Source organism: Balaenoptera ricei, chromosome 10 (genome assembly GCF_028023285.1).
Source record: "Balaenoptera ricei isolate mBalRic1 chromosome 10, mBalRic1.hap2, whole genome shotgun sequence".
NCBI classification, from domain to species: Eukaryota; Metazoa; Chordata; class Mammalia; order Artiodactyla; family Balaenopteridae; genus Balaenoptera; species Balaenoptera ricei.
The window spans coordinates 45,202,314-45,222,106 of NC_082648.1; the positions used below are offsets into that span (position 1 = coordinate 45,202,314).

Genomic DNA, 19,793 nt, shown 5'->3' on the forward strand with positions numbered 1-19,793 from the left:
TATTCCATGGGAATTATTTTTCTTTGACTCTGCTTCTTGAACTATTTCCTCTCTTCCACACTAAAGGATTCTCTAGGGGTCTTGAATATAAAGGTGAAAATCAGAATCACAGCACCTCAGAATCTGAAGTGATTCCAATATTTTAATCCTCTCTACAATATCTATACTAAGTGGCCTACATATAATTGAACACACTTTGTGATAGCTTCCTATCCTGGTCCTATTTCTACCCCTGGGGCACAGAGAATATTAAGTTTAACCCCTCTTTTACATGAAAGCTCTTCAACTAGCAATGTTTGAAGACTGCAATTTTGTTCCAATAAAATTTCTTTTCCAAGCAAAATGTCCTCAGTTTCTTTAAATGTTCCCAAAGTGACCTAATTTCTAGTTCTTTCATCATCCTGGTTGATATCCTTTGAAAGGCTTTAAGAACATCCTTCCTTAAGCTTAATGTCTTGAATATTACTAGAGAGCTACTTGAAGGTAAGAGCGATATACACTGAAACAAAGAAGAGTCGAAATTCAATAAATGTTTATTGATTGGCTGATTGAGTAAAACAGTCCAGGTGAGAAGTCTGATTACCTCAGAAAAGAGTGGGATTTAGCAAAAAAGATGTTATCTAACAAAATCTGAGTAATTTATAATCTTTTTTAACATCTTCAACATATTCAGAACAAAAATAATTAAAAAATAGATTACTGAACAATGCTCCACTGGAAGGGCAAGAAGACTGATTTTTGATGAAGATCCAGCACTTGTGCTGGTCCATCATCTGGACCACCTAAAGACCTGAATGGCTGACGAGGATCTGTGAGTACTATCTGGTTCTACAGAACCAAGCCCATAATCTTGTGCTTTAACCAATTAAGCAAATTAATTAATTATTAACTTGCTTAATTATTAATTATCCCAGGGCACAATGAAAGTTGCCTAGATCTGAACACTACCAGTTTTTCAGCAAAAGTCCCGTCTCTTGCCTTTTTTTCATCCTCATCTGCAGCTTTCTTGAATTCATGTTCAAAGGAGCTAGCTAGTTCATTGAAGAGCCCCACCTCTTCACAGTTCTTCAGGAATCTAGTCGGAGTAGGAGTCTGATCTGTAGACATGAAAAGAAAAGGAACCTCTATTTTAGTTTTGACCTGAAATTAAAACTTGAGAGCACATACAGAACACATCTTTATTCTTCTATTTGGAGAGAATCTCTGTGTTCAGGCAAATTTGCTTTAATGGAGCTCTAGTAAGTAAAGACTGGTGTTAGACCACCAGAGGGTGTCTGTGCTGTGTTGCCTCAAGGCCAGCAGAGGGAAGTCAGAACAATGTTTTTGTGTGACTATCTATGTACCACCTTTCTCCCAGAGGCTGGTTTCAGCTCCCTCACCCCCAAACAAAACAAAACCGCCCACCCAGGTGGAGTCTGTGAAACCTCCAGATAGGAAAATCAAGTACAGTTAAGTGACATTTTCTCTTTACACTTACTCCCTGCTAGGTCTGAAGTGAGTAGGTATACGCAGATGGACGTTAAAATCTGACGAGGAGAAGAAACTGAGGATCAGATGGTTGAGTCTACTTGCTAAAGCTACCAAGTAAGAAATGGTGCCTTGTCTTTCAGTTGTCACTGAGGTAAGGGTCTATTACTTTCTGAAGGCATTCCAGGCAAATCTAGGGTCTGGGGAACAAGACAGCAAGATCATGAGCTAGAAAAGGAAACTGCAAACAATAGAGCTCATTTCAGAGAGACCTGGGCCTGAGAGCAAATTCGAGAAACCAGGATATTTGGATTTAGATTTGCCAGCCAAAATATCCTCTCAGAGGCTGCACAAATCTTTCCTCAGCACAGTGCCTCTGCCCTTGGGAAGATGAAGTCTCTTGGTAAGCCATGGGAACTTTTTAAGCGACCTGAATTTTAGATTTGAGCTTCTCTCTCCCCACCCAGTTTTTCTAGTTTTTCTCTCTTAGGTCAGTTGAATCTTGTTCCCTGGTCCTAACTCTATTATGACAGTTTTCCTTGACATACTAATCACCTCAGGGATTCATCTCATACTCGAAACCACTAAACTGAATGATAGGGATAGAACAATGTTGAAATGATATTTTAAGGAGTGAGACCTGGGGCTAAAATCGTTCCTTCTAGCATGATCAACTGGGAATAGTCCAGTGGGATTTTCCATGGAAACAACATAATTTATTTTTTATTTAAACAAAACCTCTTCTGAATCAGAGTGTTTGGAAAAATTACCACTACCTCCCAAAATAGTTTTAAAAGGTTCTCTGGCAGCTTTGGTTGGCCAACGATAAAGCCACTTTCCCTCCATCTCTGGGTGAGTGGAGGTAATATTCCCTTATGCTTAGAGAGTACTTCAGTAAGGGCACATAAAAAAGTCACGACTCAAGTGGAAGAGGACAGGGCAGCTAAGGGCATGGCTATGGCAGAAGAGGGTCTTTTGGATCTCTCGTCTGAGGCTCATATAAACTTTTCCCATTCATGAACAAACAGCCAAACAGCCAGAACATGTATAAGAAAACCCTTAGCCTGCTCTGATGATTCCAAAGAAATCAACAGGTATTTACTGAATACATTCTGTGTTTTGGTGCTATATGCATACACTTGTGTGTATATTTGGGGGAGGGGGAGAGATAGGAGTATAGGAGCCTGGGCCAAATATAAGACATGGTTCTTGCCATAGAGAACTAAGAGTATGTTTTTTAGTTGAGGAAATCAATTTATATATATAGTATCATAGTATACAAAAAATAGGTGCCACGTACAGTAGAGAATAAAATTGTTATAGAAACTAAATAAAGACAAATTAATGACAGCAGTTAGGAAAGGTTTCAAGAAGCGGGACTTGAGCTGGGCCTTTAAAGAATGGCTTCAGATGGTAGAGAAGAGAGGAGATTAGGAAGATAAGAGGAGTAAGTCAGGTGAAGGCACAGAGAGAGGCAGGGTATGGGCACCAATATATAGATGAGGAGAAAAAGGTATGTCTAGGTCAACTTACATCCCATGTTAGGGATGTAAGTTGCATCTAAAGTTGGGTGGGGCGCACAGTGGAGGGGGTGCAGGCGGTGCTGAGCGCAGGCTCCGAGCAGAGGGGCTGGCAGAGTGCCTTGGGGTGCAGTGTGGGGCACCCGCGAGCCCAGGGCGAGGTGTCCAATGAACAGACGGCGCCCCCGGGAGCCTTGCCCACCGGCAGGACTACAGAATGGTACCCCTAAATGGAGAGAGATTACAGGGCTGATCAGAGAGGACGAGAAACAAGGAAGGCTTCTGAAGGAGAGCATCCTCCGATTCTTCCCCCACCTGAATCCCTGTTGCTATGAAGACCACCAATGGGACTGAGACCTGGTATGAGAGCCTGCACACTGTGTTGAAGGCTCTAAATGCCACTCTTCACAGCAACTTGCTCTGCCGGCCAGGGTCAGACAACCTGACTGAGGAGAGGCGGGCCAGCCTACCTGGCCGCGATGACAACTCCTACATGTACATTCTCTTCGTCACGTTCCTATTTGCTGCCACTGTGGGCAGCCTCATCCTCGGATACACCCGCTCCTGCAAAGTGGATAAGCGCAGTGACCCCTATCACGTATACATCAAGAACCAGGTGTCTATGCTCTGATGCTAAGAGCCCGGGGATGGCAGAAGATAAAGATTACTGAGGATTATCTTGTGGGGCCCCCAGAACTCAGCTATGTGTTACATCAGGCGTCAGAATCCTAGTCTTGTAAGATCAACAAGAAACAGTGCTAAGGGAGGTCATTATTGGGGTAGGAGTAGAGGATCTGGCAGACCTAGGCCTTGTGGATAAGGACTTTTTCCAGCAAAGATAGACTACAGACAGTGGGAGCCCTCTGAACAAATATATAAAAGTGGCAGGAACTCCCTGGCGGTCCAGTGGTTAGGACTCTGCGTTCTCACTGCCAAGGGCCTGGGTTCAATCCCTGGTCGGGGAACTGAAATCCCACAAGCTGTGCAGTGTGGCCAGAAAAAAAAAAAAAAAAAAAAAAAAAATATATATATATATATAAAAGTGGCAACAGATGATGACAAATGAGTGTTCTAGTGGCCGGAGTGTTGGGGGCTAGGGGTTAGAGGAAGTTGTAGCAGAGGGAAATGAGACAGGAAAATGCCCTGAGGACACATTTTTTGATGTGTTACCTTCAATGACCTGAGAAGCAGCAATGATTATCCCATAACACAGACAGGAAATCTAAGTTATGTTACTTATTTATATTTTTTCACATTTTATGTTTTTCAGCCCATTTAACATTTGTGATTTTACCCCCTGTGAGGGAAGCAGAGCAAGTGCCATTCTGCCCATTTGGGCCAAAGCAGTGCCATGACTGGAACCCAGGTTCTCTGGTCTCCTTGCCTAGTGCTTTGCAAAACTCTGTGCTACCTAGGAGTGGATCTAGGCCTGAAACTTATATAATTCTGGGGGGCCCTCCTTAAAAAAAAGAATTTTAAAATATCTTATTTTTGCAAGTATTACAAAAACATTTCACCATGTTAATACATTGTTAGGGCCCCTCCTAAGATCTTAAGAAGGAAGCATTTGAGTACAGGGCCCTGACTGTTAAGCCTCATTAGCTCCATGGTCCCTGTGCCCCTCCAGCTATGTCCCAGTGCCCTTCCCAGCCCCATCTCCAGTCCTGGGGACTTCACTACCTCTAAGGCAGCCTCTAACATTTTGAATGAATTCTGTGAGAAATTTTCTGATATCAAGTTAAAATCTACTTCTAGAAGATTATTATCACACCTAGAAGATTATCATATTAAAAGAGGCAGGTACCTGATTGAGTGGAAAGAGAACCAGCCCTGATTCCACTACCAGTGTGGTGTATAAACTGGCTAGACACTTAAAAATAAATAAATAAAATAAAATAAAGTTGGGTGGACACCATGGGGCTAGGTTATAGAAAGCCTGAAAACCCAAATGTAAATAGCCTTAAAGTAAGAGAAAACAGGAAGATAATGACAGATTTTGAGCAGAGAAGAATTTCAGGAAGTCTGGCTTTTCGATAGAATGAAAGGTGGATTAGAATGAGAGACGAGTCAAGGAGGCCAGCTAGGAGACTATGGAGGAGTTCAAGCACAGTGACAGTGGATGGCAGGAAGAACAGAAAAGAACAGAACAGTCAGAATTTGAAGAAAGAATAAAACAACTCAAGATTTTGATAATACTGATATCAGTGAATAACAAAGGAGAGGAATTGGTTTAGGGCAGGGGTCCCCAACCTGTGGGCCGTTACCGGTTCGAAGCCTGTTAGGAGCTGGGCCGCAGCAGGAGGTGAGCGGCAGGTGAGCGAACAAAGCTTCATCTGCTGCTCACCATCGCTCCCATTACCACCTGAACCCTCCCCCTACCGCCCCACTCCCACCCTGCCCGCGGTCCGAGGAAAAATTGTCTTCCATGAAACCGGTTCCTGGTGCCAAAAAGGTTGGGGACCGCTGGTTTAGGGGACAAGGAGTTCCCTAATTGACAGTCATTGACATGAAGATTTGAATGACAGAAAGACAGCCAAGCAAGTGTTCAGTAAGGCATTGAAATACATGTGAGATAACCAGGTCTTAATTTAGAGATATGAGAATCACCAGACTAGATAGGATAGCTGAAGTGTGCAATGGGGCGAACACTCCGAAACAGAACGTGAAGAGTAACAGGAGAACATTTTATCTCCTTGGGATTGTCCTGTATCAATTTCTCTCCCCACTGCTGGAGGGCGGCATAGGCCTTTCCATGCATTTGGAATAACCTCTCCAACTTGATAACCTTGACCCAAATTTAACTCTTTCATAAACTTCTCCAATCAACTTCACTTAATAATAATTCTCTTAGTATCGATATTGTTTGTATTATTCACTTATACTTGACTGCAAATACTAAAAATTTTTTTCATATATACATGCCCTGACAATAAACTTAAGTATATGTTGCCTACATATATGTTTACGCCCTCTCCACTCTTTCCGAGGACCTCCCCCAGGCTTTCTTAAGGATCATCAATGACAATGTCCCCAACTCGAGTCTTTTTCCAGGAATTACAATCCACAAACTCCAGCAAAGTGCCTGGTGCAAACAGTAGATACTCAACAAATACTTGCTGAATTAATAAGGAACAGGAGATCTGTTGTGCAAGCCCCTTTCTTCATGTACAGAAGTATGGTAGGAGGTTCTCTCTTTCCTTCTCTGTGTCTCAGGCAGCATTTTGGCTAGTAGTACTTAGAGAAATTGTGCCTTACCTGAGTTATTAACTGATATAATACAATAATCACCAACTAAATCCCCCACTGGTTAAACATTGGGGTAAGCTTGCTTTAACTCAGGCTAAATCAGAACCCCTCACGGTATCAAAAGAAAAAGCCCATTTTGGTTTGTCTGTTTGTCTAGGTGAAAATGGCACAACAGAACTGCTGCACGGTTTGAGAGGAGTTGCTGAGAATGCTCCCTTGAGAATGGCATAGGTAAGCAAAACAATATCCAAAAAAACCAGTGAGAGGTTCCAGGTCACCCAAATTGGCCTAGAAAAGTCCCACTGACTAAGTGTCTTGTTTGTCCTCAATGGTGTCTGGGTTCATAAAGGGAAGCTGAATTTACAAACTGACAATCCGCCTACTGGGGGTGGGGGGAAGACGACACTGACACCCAGTGGAAGAGAAGTAGCCAGGCTAGGTCGGCTCTCCTGCTTTCTTTTGTTCACCCCTTCACTGTGGGTAGGGAGAAATGTCAAAGGCGTCTTTTGTCTGTAAATCTTCCAAAGTCCTAATAAAAAGAAGGCAAGAAAAAAAAAAAAAAAAAAAAAAAAAAGAAGGCAAGGAGGGAATAGACTGAAAGAAAGCTAAGACAAAACCTCAACACACCCACCTCAGAAACCACAGAACCCAATCGTATTAAAAACTGAGAGTGGAGGACACAATAGAAACTTGGGAGCTTTTAGTGTTCCTTTTTCCTGATTAAATGCAGATCACATAAGGGCTCTTAATGGGAGAAGGGGAGTACAGCTCCCAGTACATCTGGTCCCTGGTATTAATCTTAACTGTCTGGTGATATCAAGGCACATGGCTTCTGGGGCAGCAAATACCTGCAATGATGACTGAGTCAGTTCGGGCTGGGCCAAATTTCAATGTCATCTCATGCTTGTGTTTATGAACTGCCAGGTGGTCCTCGTTTGTAAATCTCTGAAACGAAACAGAAACAGAGATGTGAAAAAAAAATAAGCCATTCAGTGCCTTTTTAAAGTGTCCTACCAAACATCCTGCAACAAGGTTGGTCCCTGGAAAGAGGGACTGGAGAAGGAATAGAAAAGGAGGAAAAAATGGAAATGATGGAAAAGGAGGAGATGGATTAAAAAAGAGAAAATAGGGAAGGAGAAAACGAAGCACTAGAAATCTTGGAGGAGAGGGTAAGGGGAAGACCGTAGCACCAACTGCTCTGTAATATCAGGTCCAAACTAGAGCAATGGACAGATTGTTGGTGAAGTGGGATCCAGGAAGGAGGTTCCAAATGAAAAAAACATTAAGGCAAACTCGTAGCAAACAAGGGGAAAATAATTTTTAGTAAAAATAATAAAGAAAGGAGAAGGGAAAGGCTGGGTACTAGTTGGTCATCACAAAAATAGGAAATTCAGAATGAAGCTCTCCACAGTGGGGCTGAATTGGACTGTTTATGAGGGGGCTAACAGGGAGATAAATTATGCAGGATTAGGAGAACCATTTAACTTCCTGGCCCCCACACTGCTGCAGCAGGCGTCTGCCCAGATCTTTGGCTCAGGGTTTTAATGAGCCAGGATGGAGCTGTAGAGGACAGAGGCCCAACGGCCAGCAGTAATGGCACACACCAGCCCCATTGGCCAAATGCTGTCTCCCTTCATCGGGCAGCCCGCCTGGGCTCCATCAGCCATAAAGGGGCCAGTGCAATGTTGTTGGCTATATAATGGTAGAATAAAAATGCAAGCAAAAAATTTTTGTTAGGGTAGGGAGAAGCCTGTGGCCAGGATGAGGGAAGGGAAAAAGGAGATGGTATAGAGATTTTATTTATTTAGGGGTTTGGGTGAAAGGACAATGAAAATGTGAGGCTAGGTCGGCCTCAGTTTATGACTAAGTAAGACAGGGTTACTGGACAATAATTTATGCTCCCACCCCTTCTTCAGAAGGGGGAGATGAAGGGAACAGATGAACAGCAGTAATTCAGAAGAATGATACACTCAAAATTCCCTTTGAGGCTGGCTGGCTAGTTCCTTCATTAAAACATGCCTGCAACACAGTAACAGCTTGGATGCTGCAGTTTTCCACAGCTCTTTCACCAGCCAGGCTCCGAAACATGGTGCTATTTGTCTTTTTGTTTCTAAAAATAATGATTGGTTAGTCCTCTTTTTACACTTTCCTCATTAGATAGATACATACTTCCCACCAAAACTATACCTTTAGCCCTCTATCCACAGCTCTTCCTGACTGCAAACCAGACAGGAGTTGGCCCCATCCTAGCACCTATCAAGTCAAGAAAGCAACACTGAACTGTTTAAATTCCTTTATTTTATCTAAAAGTAGCTTTTCCCAAATTTGCTCTGAGTCCTATCATAACTAAAGCCAGCTTAAGACTTAAAATCCTTCCAGGCTAGGCCTATAGGCCTGAAGGGTGAAGGAAAATTTCAGTTAAAATATGAAGAATCAAGAAGTAAAACAGTCAAAAGAACACTGCGTTTAGTGGTTTCCAATGGATCTAGGACAAAACCGGATAAAGTGTGGGGATATTTAGCCAAGAACTTTAGTTTTCTCTATCGTTGGTGAACCGTAGATATCAACTTTTTCAGTCACAGATTTTTCCTAAGGAAAGAAGGGTGGGGGTGGGAAAGGCGGGGAACAGTCTGTTAACCATGGGTATATTTCTAGGTTAAACAAGTCACCGTGGAGGGTCTGGGATTGCTGGGTAGTCGGTAAAAGGAAATGAGCAGAACTAGTCTAAAAAGGAGGAAAAACCATCATTTTACAAGGATAGGAAGAGTAGTGGATTAGACGGGTATACGTTTTCCAAATGTAATGGTAATAACAATCTTTTTTCAAAAATACGTTTATAGGTACTTCAAGGAAATTTCCTGTAGGTAGCTTTAAAAAATTGGCACAATGTTCCAGAATACAGAAGAATGACTTTCAAGCAAAAAAGTCCTTTTCTACTATTGGAAATACAGCTTACCCAAAACTGCTTGGAGGAAGATTTTATTTTATTTTAGAATTTATTTTATTTATTTATTCATGTTTGTTGGCTGCGTTGGGTCTTTGTTGCTGCACGTGGGCTTTCTCTCTAGTTGCGCGAGTGGGGGCTACTCTGTTGCGGTGCGTGGGCTTCTCATTGCAGTGGCTTCTCTTGTTGTGGAGCATGGGCTCTAGGCGCATGGGCTTCAGTAGTTGTGGCATGCCGGCTCAGTAGTTGTGGCGCACGGGCTTAGTTGCTCCGTGGGCATGTGGGATCTTCCCTGACCAGGGCTCGAACCCGTGTCCCCTGCATTGGCAGGTGGATACTTAACCACTGCGCCACCAAGGAAGTCCCTTGGAGAAAGATTTTAAACCTCCAGGTTTTGCTCTGGTTAGGATTGTTTAATATTTTAAAAGGCAACTCTGCTTCTTGTTACAACTTCTCTGCACAGTCGTTTATCCTCTAGTTCTTGTTCCTCTCTGCTGCACACCCCCCCACTCCCTTCCACACCACCCTATTCCCCTTTGAGCTCTTTATTTTTTCCAAATCAAAAGCTGGGATATGAAGAGGACTGAAGGTGGCTGAAGGGATCTCCCACCCATCAGCATCTCAGAGGGTTTTGATAACTGTGAACGTGGGTAGAAAAAAAAATCACGTCTTTATTTTCACTAAACTCTAACTGAAATTTAGCATTCCTAATTCATAATAGAAATTGCACATATTTTCATATCACATTACAGTTATTATAGATATCTCAAAATAGCCTTTATACTCATCACTACTTCAAAATTATGATAGTCACTAGACCTACCACTAGAACTTATAGACAGCATTATGCTTAAAAAAGCACATGTTACATTATCAAATATTTTAAAAACATTTTAAATAACTATATATCAAAATAATTGCTTCCTTTGTAATCCTGTGTCTTTTTTTTTTTTTTTAGATGAACCAACTTTGCCTTTTATAAATTTATTTATTTATTTTTGGCTGTGTTGGGTCTTCGTTTCTGTGCGAGGGCTTTCTCTAGTTGCGGCGAGCGGGGGCCACTCTTCTACGCGGTGTGCGGGCCTCTCACTGTCGCGGCCTCTCTTGTTGCGGAGCACAGGCTCCACACGCGCAGGCTCAGTAGTCGTGGCGCACGGGTTTAGTTGCTCCGCGGCATGTGGGATCTTCCTAGACCAGGGCTCGAACCTGTGTCCCCTGCATTGGCAGGCAGATTCTCAACCACTGCGCCACCAGGGAAGCCCCCTATGTCTTCTATTTTACTGATTTAAAAATATTATTCTGGGAAGGGGTTCATAGGCTTCACCAAACTGCCATTGGGGGTTATGACACCACAAAAGTTAAGAATCCCTCCTGACTAAATCAGGTAGTATGCTTCAGAGGATGAGCCAAAAGGGCAGAATTTTAAGAAGCAGGGCACTGGTCTGGTCTCGGCTCCGGTCACCGCTCCCTGCTATTTCTAACACAATTCTTGTATGGCCAGAGTAGGAGGGAGAGAATAAAAGTTTACTTAAGTTTTTTTTTTTTTTAAATCAAAGTGAACGTCACTCTGGCTATGATTTTCATTGTTCCTTATATTCTCTCTCGTTTATTAAGAGTTAACTCAAGAATTCTCTAGATCAGTCTTGAACCACATGCTTAGGAAACCATCCCTCTAAAAGCAATTTCTCAATTAAAACATCTATAATTATTAAGTGATAAAAATTTGACCTTATTAAAAAAATAGATTAGGGGCTCCCAAAAGGATTTCCTTTTTGAATTATTGCCCATTTAAAAATCTAGCTCTCCCATTTGTTAATACCCTTAGTGGGTCTTCCTTTGTTTTTTGCTCTTACCTATGACTAAGGTTTCGGCAGCCACTCAATTTAGGGAACATTCCCTCAATTTAGGGAACATTGTAGGGTAAATAATGATAATTATCAATAAATGTGTAGATATTCACCATCTCCAAGAAAACTGAGGTCTGATATTATTCAAAATGGGGGCTAAAGAATTTGAGTTACGGTGGATCAGGAAGGCATTTTTTATGCCTTGGGAGAAGATTTGAATAGCAACACAATAAAGTTTAGAGTCTTATTTGCTCAAGTAAGTGAATCAGGGCAGCTTCTTGGCATAAATGGGAGAGGGAAAGTATTATGTGCTAATTTGCACCCTATCTATAGACCAAGATGATTTAGATTTGCCCTATCCAATACGGTAGCCACTAGCCGCATGTGGCTACTGAGCACTTGAAATGTGGCTAGTCTAAATTGAGATGTACTGTACTAAGTCAAGGACTTAGTACAAAAAAAGAAAAAGAGAATGTAAAATATCTCATTAATTTTATTTTGATTATATGTTGAAATGATAATATTTTGAATACACTGGGTTAAATAAAATATATTATTAAAATTAATGTCACTTGTTTATTTTTGATTTTTAATATTGCTACTAGAAAATTTAAAATTAGATATGTAGCTTGCATTTTGTGATTTGCAATATATTTCTTTTGGACAGCTCCGACCTAGATAACATGCTCAAAGATCTAATGGGAATTTTAATCATGTGCCAAACTTGATTCTTTTTTTTTTTTTTTTTTTAATTTATTTTTTTGGCCGTGCCACGCAGCTTGTGGGATCTTAGTTCCCCGACCAGGGATTGATCCCAGGCCCTCAGCCGTGAAAGTGCGGAGTCCTAACCACTGGACCGACAGGGAATTGCCCAAACTTGATTTTTCCCCCACAAACACATTTTTTCTAAATACAGTTTATACTATATGGCAGTGGTTCTCAACAAGGGGCAACTCTTTCCCCGACATTTGGCAATGTTTGGAGAAATATTTGCTTGTCACAACCTGGGGGATGTTACTGAACTCTAGAGGGTTGGGGCCTGGGATGCTGATATATATCCTATAATGCACTGGCCAGCTCCCCAAAACAAAAAATTATCTGACCCAAAATGTCATTTGTGTCTCTGCTGAGAAACCCTGCTACAAGATAACAGGGAAAGAAAGAAACAAACAAACCAAAAAAAGGGCTGTTTTTTAGATTCCCTTGCCAAACTGCCAACACATATTTTTGGATCTGAAACTTGGAAGGAAAAAAACACAGGCAGAAAACTCCCAACCTCATTTCATAAAATGGCTGATGTACTACTGATCTGCAAATACTTAAGACAGGGAAATTAGGAAGATGGAGACAAAAGGTACTGTCATTAGGAGAAAAGACTAAATGGAATTCTCATGCACTGCCTTGTTAGTAGCAAGGAGATAACACAGAAAAAGCAAATCAAAACAATTTTGGCTACTTCTGATTTTTACTCCCCAATGGAGGAAAAAAAAATCAAGAAAGAAAATTTTCTTAGTTTAAGAAATGTTAAGAAGCATAAAATGGAATATCAGGACTATGAGAAAGTCAATCTGAAAAGTGGTATTAGTATTAGAATGGGCAGTGAAAGTACAGTTTTGATAAAAAGTTTCCATTTCTAGGAAGTTTCATTCTCACCCATCCTTTTGTGACGAGCAACTGGAACCCTGGGACTTCCCTGGTGGTGCAGTGGTTAAGAGTCCGCCTGCCAATGCAGGGGACACATGTTCGATCCTTGGTCCGGGAAGATCCCACATGCCGCGGAGCAACTAAGCCTATGTGCCACAACTACTGAGACTGTGCTCTAGAGCCCGCAAGCCGCAACTACTGAGCCGGTGCACCACAACTACGGAAGTCCACGTGCCTAGAGCCCGTGCTCCACAACAAGAGAAGCCACCGCAATGAGAAGCACACATACCGCAATGAAGAGTAGCCCCCGCTCGCCACAACCAGAGAGAAAAGCCTGCACGCAGCAATGAAGACCCAACGCAGCCAAAAAATAATAATAATAGGGACTTCTCTGGTGGCGCAGTGGTTAAGAATCTGCTTGCCAATGAAGGGGACGCGGGTTCGAGCCCTGGTCTGGGAAGATCCCACATGCCGCTGAGCAACTAAGCCCGTGTGCCACAACTATTGAGCCCACGTGCCACAACTACTGAAGCCCGTGCACCTAGAGCCCATGCTCCGCAACGAGAAGCCACGGCAATGAGAAGCCCGTGCACCACAACAAAGAGTAGCCCCCGCTCGCCGCAACTAGAGAAAGCCCACGTGCAGCAACGAAGACCCAATGCAGCCATAAATAAATAAATAAATAATTAAAATAATAATAATTAATTAAAAAAAAAAAAAAGAAACTGGAATCCTACCTACTAGCAAACTGACAAAATAAGCAGAGCTAAGTAAAAAGTTAGGAATGGCTTGAAGAACAAGCATGGTGTGAACTGGAAATCAGGAATACATGTCAATGAATGAAGCCTTAAATTTTTTTTAAAATTTATTTAATTTATTTATTTTTGGCTGCATTGGGTCTTCGTTGCTGTGCACGGGCTTTCTCTAGTTGTGGCGAGCAGGGGCTACTCTTCGTGCAGTGCGCGGGCTTCTCACTGCGGTGGCTTCTCTTGTTGCGGAGCACGGGCTCTAGGCATGTGGGCTTCAGTAGTTGTGGCACGAGGGCTCAGTAGTTGTGGCTCATGGGCTCTAGAGCGCAGGCTCAGTAGCTGTGGTGCACAGGCTTAGTTGCTTTGCGGCATGTGGGATCTTCCCGGACCAGGGCTCGAACCCGTGTCCCTTGCACTGGCAGGTGGATTCTTAACCACTGCACCACCAGGGAAGTCCCTGAAGCCTTAAATATTTTAATTTTTTAAAAGTTGATGTATAATGTATACAAACTGTAAAAAATCTCAAGTGTACAGCTCAATGAATTTTTATATAAGTATATGCTGGTGTAATTACAACCCAGATCGAGAGATGAAACATTTCGGGCACCCCAGAAGGCCCCCTCATACCCTACTTTTCTTAAGCTTTTAAATGAAATAATTATATAAAACACTTAGTACCTGGCATACAGCATGTATTCAGCTAGTTCTCTCCTCTTTCCCTTTTTAAGTCTCAAGGCAGACAGGTATTGTAGTAAAAATTAGTTTTTCTTTGTAGAATAATTCTAAATACGTCAGTGCTTAGAGTTCTTTTCCTAATCCCGTTAAGACTAGTCTCCCAGAAGCTTTTTGAAACAGCAACACTAAACAGAACTGAAGAGAAGGCTCAGGGCAAATGAGAGCTCAGGCCAAACTAAAGCTAAATGTTTGTCTATTGACTCTGAGCCAAGCACAAGCATATATGGGCATCAGAAATGTAGTAGTTTCAAGTAAATCCTTGGTGAAGTTTTGTGACTAATGAAATTTCTGTGCAGTATGCACTCAACCCCTAGCCAAATTCATTCCTGAAATGTTGTTTTTGGCCACCACACCTCCAGTTTCCATGTGGATTTGTCTCACATTTAAAAATGCTCTTAATATACAAATCAATTTTCACTGCAAAGTAAAGGAGCTGTTACAGTGGAGGATTACTGGACTGAATGTCAATACTATGACATAGTATGAGTGTGTTTCATGTTTGGTAATTGCAATCATTGTTGCTTTTGTTGTGGTCATCCATGTACAATGCTTGGTGTCAGTCGATTTATCTCTTGTAAAAATAAAATACAGTGTGAAAAAAAATAAATAAATAAATAAATAAATAAAAATGCTCTTATATCCTGACCTATGATTAACTCACGTCCCTTTCCTTGTTTTAGAAGAGTAGGCTGGGGGAAGGAGACAAATCAGAACTCTTTAGTTATTAGGAAATGAGCCCTGAATGCCTAAACTATCAGGGAATTGAGTTTATACTTATGATAGTCTGAAAGTCACTTACACTGAAACCTAACTACTCTCTTCTCCAAAGTTTGCGGGTTTGGCAGCACTTCATGGACAGAATAACTTTCTTTTATTACAGTATCTACACTTGGGCATATTCTGATCAAAGAAAATAGTTTGAAAAAGCAGGAGAAAACTGAGAACTATAGGTAGAAAGCTATAGAATATAGTGATATTGGTGCTGAGTAGGGTGGCAAGAATAGCTGACCTTTTTTTGAACACTATTTAATCACTTCAACTGATCACATATCCTGAAAGAAGAAACTGGGAGATCGGCAACAGTCTTAATAAGGCTTCTCACCCTCACTGCAGAGCTTCTATTCCCAATGCATCATTTATATTTGGGAAAGTGGGGAAAGGGAGAAGGGAAGGGACTAAATACACACACCTCAATCCAACATAACTTTCGTTTGTACCTTAGTCAATCTTAGGCTCCTGCTTTCTACTTCAAGATGCTGCTGTTTACGAAATGAGTCACACATCCTGCTTTGAATGCTTCATGGCTCTTGAATGAATCATTTCAAAGTACAGGATTGTTCAACAAATAAATACAACCACAGCAGCAGCAGCTCATAGGCTGCATGTGTGAGCAAGGTAATTTATAGAGGGAAAATAAGAACAGGAAACTTCTTCTCAAAATATTCTAAGAGAAAATGTTGTCAGGGGAATGAAGGAGTATAAACTAAAGGGAGAGGGAAAAACCCACCAAACTGTACCTAAGGTAAATTTCTTTGTCTGTGGATTGAGGAATTTTCTGCTTGGGGAAGGCTGTTTGAGTGTCTTAAAGAGAAGATTCTGGCAGCTGACTAAATTAGTCCATTGTAAAAAAAGGAATTTTGAGAGGAGAGACATTATTTGATAGTTGGTCTAGCAGAGAAGCCATCTGATAGAATATATGCCCCTCAAGGGCAAGAATCCTCGTTTGTTTGCTCGTGGAAGTATTCCAAGCACTTAGAACAGTACCTGCATATAGTGGATGCTTAATAAATATTTGTTGAATAAATGCCAACTAGCATACCTCATTAAAGGGCTACAAAGCATCCCCAACTTATAAAACTCTTATCCATGTGTACAATGGTAGGAGTATTTTCATCATCAACATTCAAAAGGAGAGTTGATATTGTAAACACCAGCTCTTTCCTATGGAACTAAAGGCTGGGCCCAGTGAGGACCAAGAATACCCTAATGGGAGGAGCTTAGAATAAGAAACAAATACAATTTCAAAAATTAAGACAACAGGAAAAGGTCAAAATGGCAGCAAAGGGGATTTAAATCATCGGGAAGAATTTCTTGACTTGGAGGGTGAGGGGGCTGAAATCATTTTGAAAGGAGATTTTAAAGGAATGTAAAATCTATTAGTTTTCTGGTCCTCTTGTATTTTTTGTAAATGATTTTTTTTTTTTTTTAAATAAATTTATTTATTTATTTATTTATTTTTGGCTGTGTTGGGTCTTCATTTCTGTGCGAGGGCTTTCTCCAGTTGTGGCGAGCGAGGGCCACTCTTCATCGCAGTGCGCAGGCCTCTCACCGTCGCGGCCTCTCCCGTTGCGGAGCACAGGCTCCAGACGCGCAGGCTCAGTAGTTGTGGCTCACGGGCCTAGTTGCTCCGTGGCATGTGGGATCCTCCCAGACCAGGGCTCGAACCCGTGTCCTCTGCATTGGCAGGCAGACTCCCAACCACTGCACCACCAGGGAAGCCCTGTAAATGATTTTTTTAAAGTAATTTAATATTTTATTTATTTATTTTTGCCTGCGTTGGGTCTTTGTTGCTGCGTGCGGGCTTCCTCTAGTTGTGGCGAGCAGGGGCTACTCTTCATGAGGTGCGTGGGCTTCTCATTGCAGTGGCTTCTCCTGTTACAGAGCACAGGCTCTAGGCATGTGGGCTTCAGTAGTTGCAGCACACAGGCTCAGTAGCTGTGGCTCGTGGGCTCTAGAGCACAGGCTCAGTAGTTGTGGTGCACAGGCTTAGTTGCTCCACTGCATGTTGGATCTTCCCAGGCCAGGGCTTGAACCCGTGTCCCCTGCACTGGCAGGCGGATTCTTAGCCACTGCACCACCAGGGAAGTCCCTGGTCCTCTTGTATTTTTATAACTTTATTTTCTCCTATTCTTCCACTAACACTTTCTATCCAGGTCAGTCTCTACTGATCTGCAAAATCCACCTATTTTCAATTTTGTGCCTCCACACAATCGCCCTATTCTCAGACATGCCTTCCTCTCTCCCCTCAGTCTGTCCAAATACTACAACTTTCCAAGGCCCAGCTGAAATCCAATTGCTTTTTGAAAGCTTCTCTAATCTTCAGTAGTCTATCTTTCCTGAACTTGTATGGTACTCTGAACAAACTGCACCATATAATTTAGAATTCTGGTCTACATGGTCTCACAGTTTTATCCTTTAAAGTAGACTATAAACTACCAGAGGGTTAAAAATGTATCCTACACTTACTCCTTTTTTTTTTTTTTTTTTTTTGGCCATGACACGTGGCTTTTGGAATCTTAGTTCCCCAACCAGGGATTGAATCTGGCCCCGGCAGTAATATCGCCAAGTCCTAACCACTGGACCGCCAAGGAGTTCCCCTACACTTATTCCTTACCTTCCCCACCAACCCCATGTTGGGGCTTAACACCCTGGGGAGCACACAATAGGCACTCAATAAATTCCTTTTTCAGTGATTAGGTCAAGTTTTATATAGTGGTATGAGAAAAACTTTATCACCTTTAGATTCTAAGACCTTTAACAGGGCACACTTTCAGAATGATCTGATCCCTTTCCATCTCCATTTCCAAAGTATATTTCATCACGCAAATAAGTGAGAATCAGTGTATCCTTCCCACTGTGTTGTTAGACACCAGATTCCCTTTATTACAGAAAGGCACTTAGGACACTTTCAGTACACTGGAGTTATATTGCTGTTGTATGAAAGGACACTGTGCCATGTCTTGTGGGTCAATTTACTTTCTTTGGGTATCTGAGTCCATTGCTGAACTTTATTACCAACTAAAATGCTCTATGCAAAAAATGTCAATTCATCAACAGCAACCTTTTCCTTCTTCACTCCCCAAACCACTAGTGGTAATTTTAACCACATCCTTTTAAGCATTTTCTTTTAGGATCTCAATTACTTGAATTTTATTGGGCAGAATATCAGCATCCCACAGGAGTCAAGCCATGTCAAGAACTGGATTCCTCTTTTTACAAAGTTTACCCTGGAGTATCTGAAAAGAGGAAAAGGTATATTACAATCAAATCAACAAACCAGTTGGGGGTTGGGGAGTGGAAAAATGATATTCAAACCCACAGTCAACACTGAATTGCTGGATCTTCACTGTTAGGATCTGGGATTAACATTAATGCATTATTCCATAACAGACAGACCAATGATGCAACTATTCCTCTAAGTAGCAGAAGTTTTAAACACTCAGCCACACCCGATCACTCATTTTATTTTCGTTCCTGTTCCCTCCTCCTGTTTATGACAAATGTGAAAAATCATGAGCCCCATGGGTGGTATCTTTTGCCTAATAAATCACAGCAGAAAGGAAACAAGCTCCAAAGGTCATACAGGCCAACTCCAACCAGGGATTGGGCAGTGTAGAAAAGAGGGTGGCAAATATAATTTTTTGTCAGTTTAACTGAGGAAAATTAGGTATTTTAGTTTTATTTTATTTATGAAGCTTGTTTATTATGGGATTGAGAAATATAATTTTACTTCAGGTTTCAATGTACTTAGAAAGTCCTGGTCATCTCAACTTCCATGGGATTCCCTAGTATCATAGGAAAGCAGTTAGTGTAAATCTTTTCTCCTCCTCCTCTTGCTCTCTTTTATTTTTTTATTGTGGTAAAATACATATAACATAAAATTTACCATATAAACCATTTTAAGTGTACAGTTCAGTGGTATTAAATACATTCATATTGCTGGCAACCATCACCACCATCCATCCCCCATAACTCTTTTTCTTTTTTTAATTTATTTTTGGCTGTGTTGGGTCTTCATTGCTGCGTGCGGGCTTTCTCTAGTTGCGGCGAGCGGGGGCTACTCTTCATTGCGGTGTGTGGGCTTCTCACTGCGGTGGCTTCTCTTGTTGCGGAGCATGGGCTCTAGGTGCGTGGGCTTCAGTAGTTGTGGCACGTGGGCTCAGTAGTTGTGGCTTGCGGGCTCTAAAGCACAGGCTCAGTAGTTGTCGCGCATGGGCTTAGCTGCTCCGCGGCATATGGAATCTTGCCAGACCAGAGCTCGAACCCATGTCCCCTGCATTGGCAGGCAGATTCTCAACCACTGCACCACCAGGCAAGTCTCCAACACTATTTTGTAGAACTGAAACTCTATACCCATTAAACAATAACTCCCCATTCTCCCCTCCCCCCATTCCCTGGCAACCACCATTATACTTTCTGTCCTTATGATTCTGACTACTCTAAGCACCTCGTATGAGTGAAATCATACAGTATTTGTCTTTTTGTGACTTATTTCACTCAGCACATCTTCAAGGTTCCTCCATGTTGTAGCACATTGCAGAATTTCCTTCCTTTTTAAGGCTGCATGATAGCCCACTGTATGTATATTCCACATTTTGTTTGTCCACTTATCAGTAGATGGACACTTGGGTTGCTTTTGCATTTTAGATACTGCGAATAATGCTATGAATACAGTTGTACAAATATCTCTGCTTTCAGTTCTTTTAGGTATATACCCAAAAGTGGAATTGCTGGATCATACAGTAATCCTATTTTTAATTTTTTGAGGAACATCATACTGTTTTCCTCATTGGCTGTACCATCTTACATTCCCACCAACAGGGCAGAAGAGTTCCAATTTCTCCATATTCTTGCCAACACT

At 41.8% G+C, this 19,793-nt stretch overlaps 2 protein-coding genes across 5 annotated transcripts in view; one reads left to right on the forward strand and one right to left on the reverse strand.

The window, feature by feature from the left end:
- The window catches only part of LOC132373240 (cyclic AMP-dependent transcription factor ATF-7), a 91,689-nt gene that overhangs the window by 19,978 nt on the left and 51,918 nt on the right, over positions 1-19,793 (reverse strand). For all 4 annotated transcript variants that reach the window (XM_059936005.1, XM_059936002.1, XM_059936004.1 and 1 more), the window contains 2 exons: positions 7,082-7,178; positions 979-1,097 (listed from right to left, as the gene is read on the reverse strand). In XM_059936005.1, the coding sequence (XP_059791988.1) occupies positions 979-1,097; positions 7,082-7,178 (216 nt within the window). The remainder of the gene's footprint in view (positions 1-978; positions 1,098-7,081; positions 7,179-19,793) is intronic.
- Positions 3,319-3,618, forward strand: LOC132373247 (potassium voltage-gated channel subfamily E member 3-like). Its single transcript, XM_059936042.1, has one exon. The coding sequence runs from the start codon at positions 3,319-3,321 to the stop codon at positions 3,616-3,618; it is 300 nt and encodes a 99-aa protein (XP_059792025.1).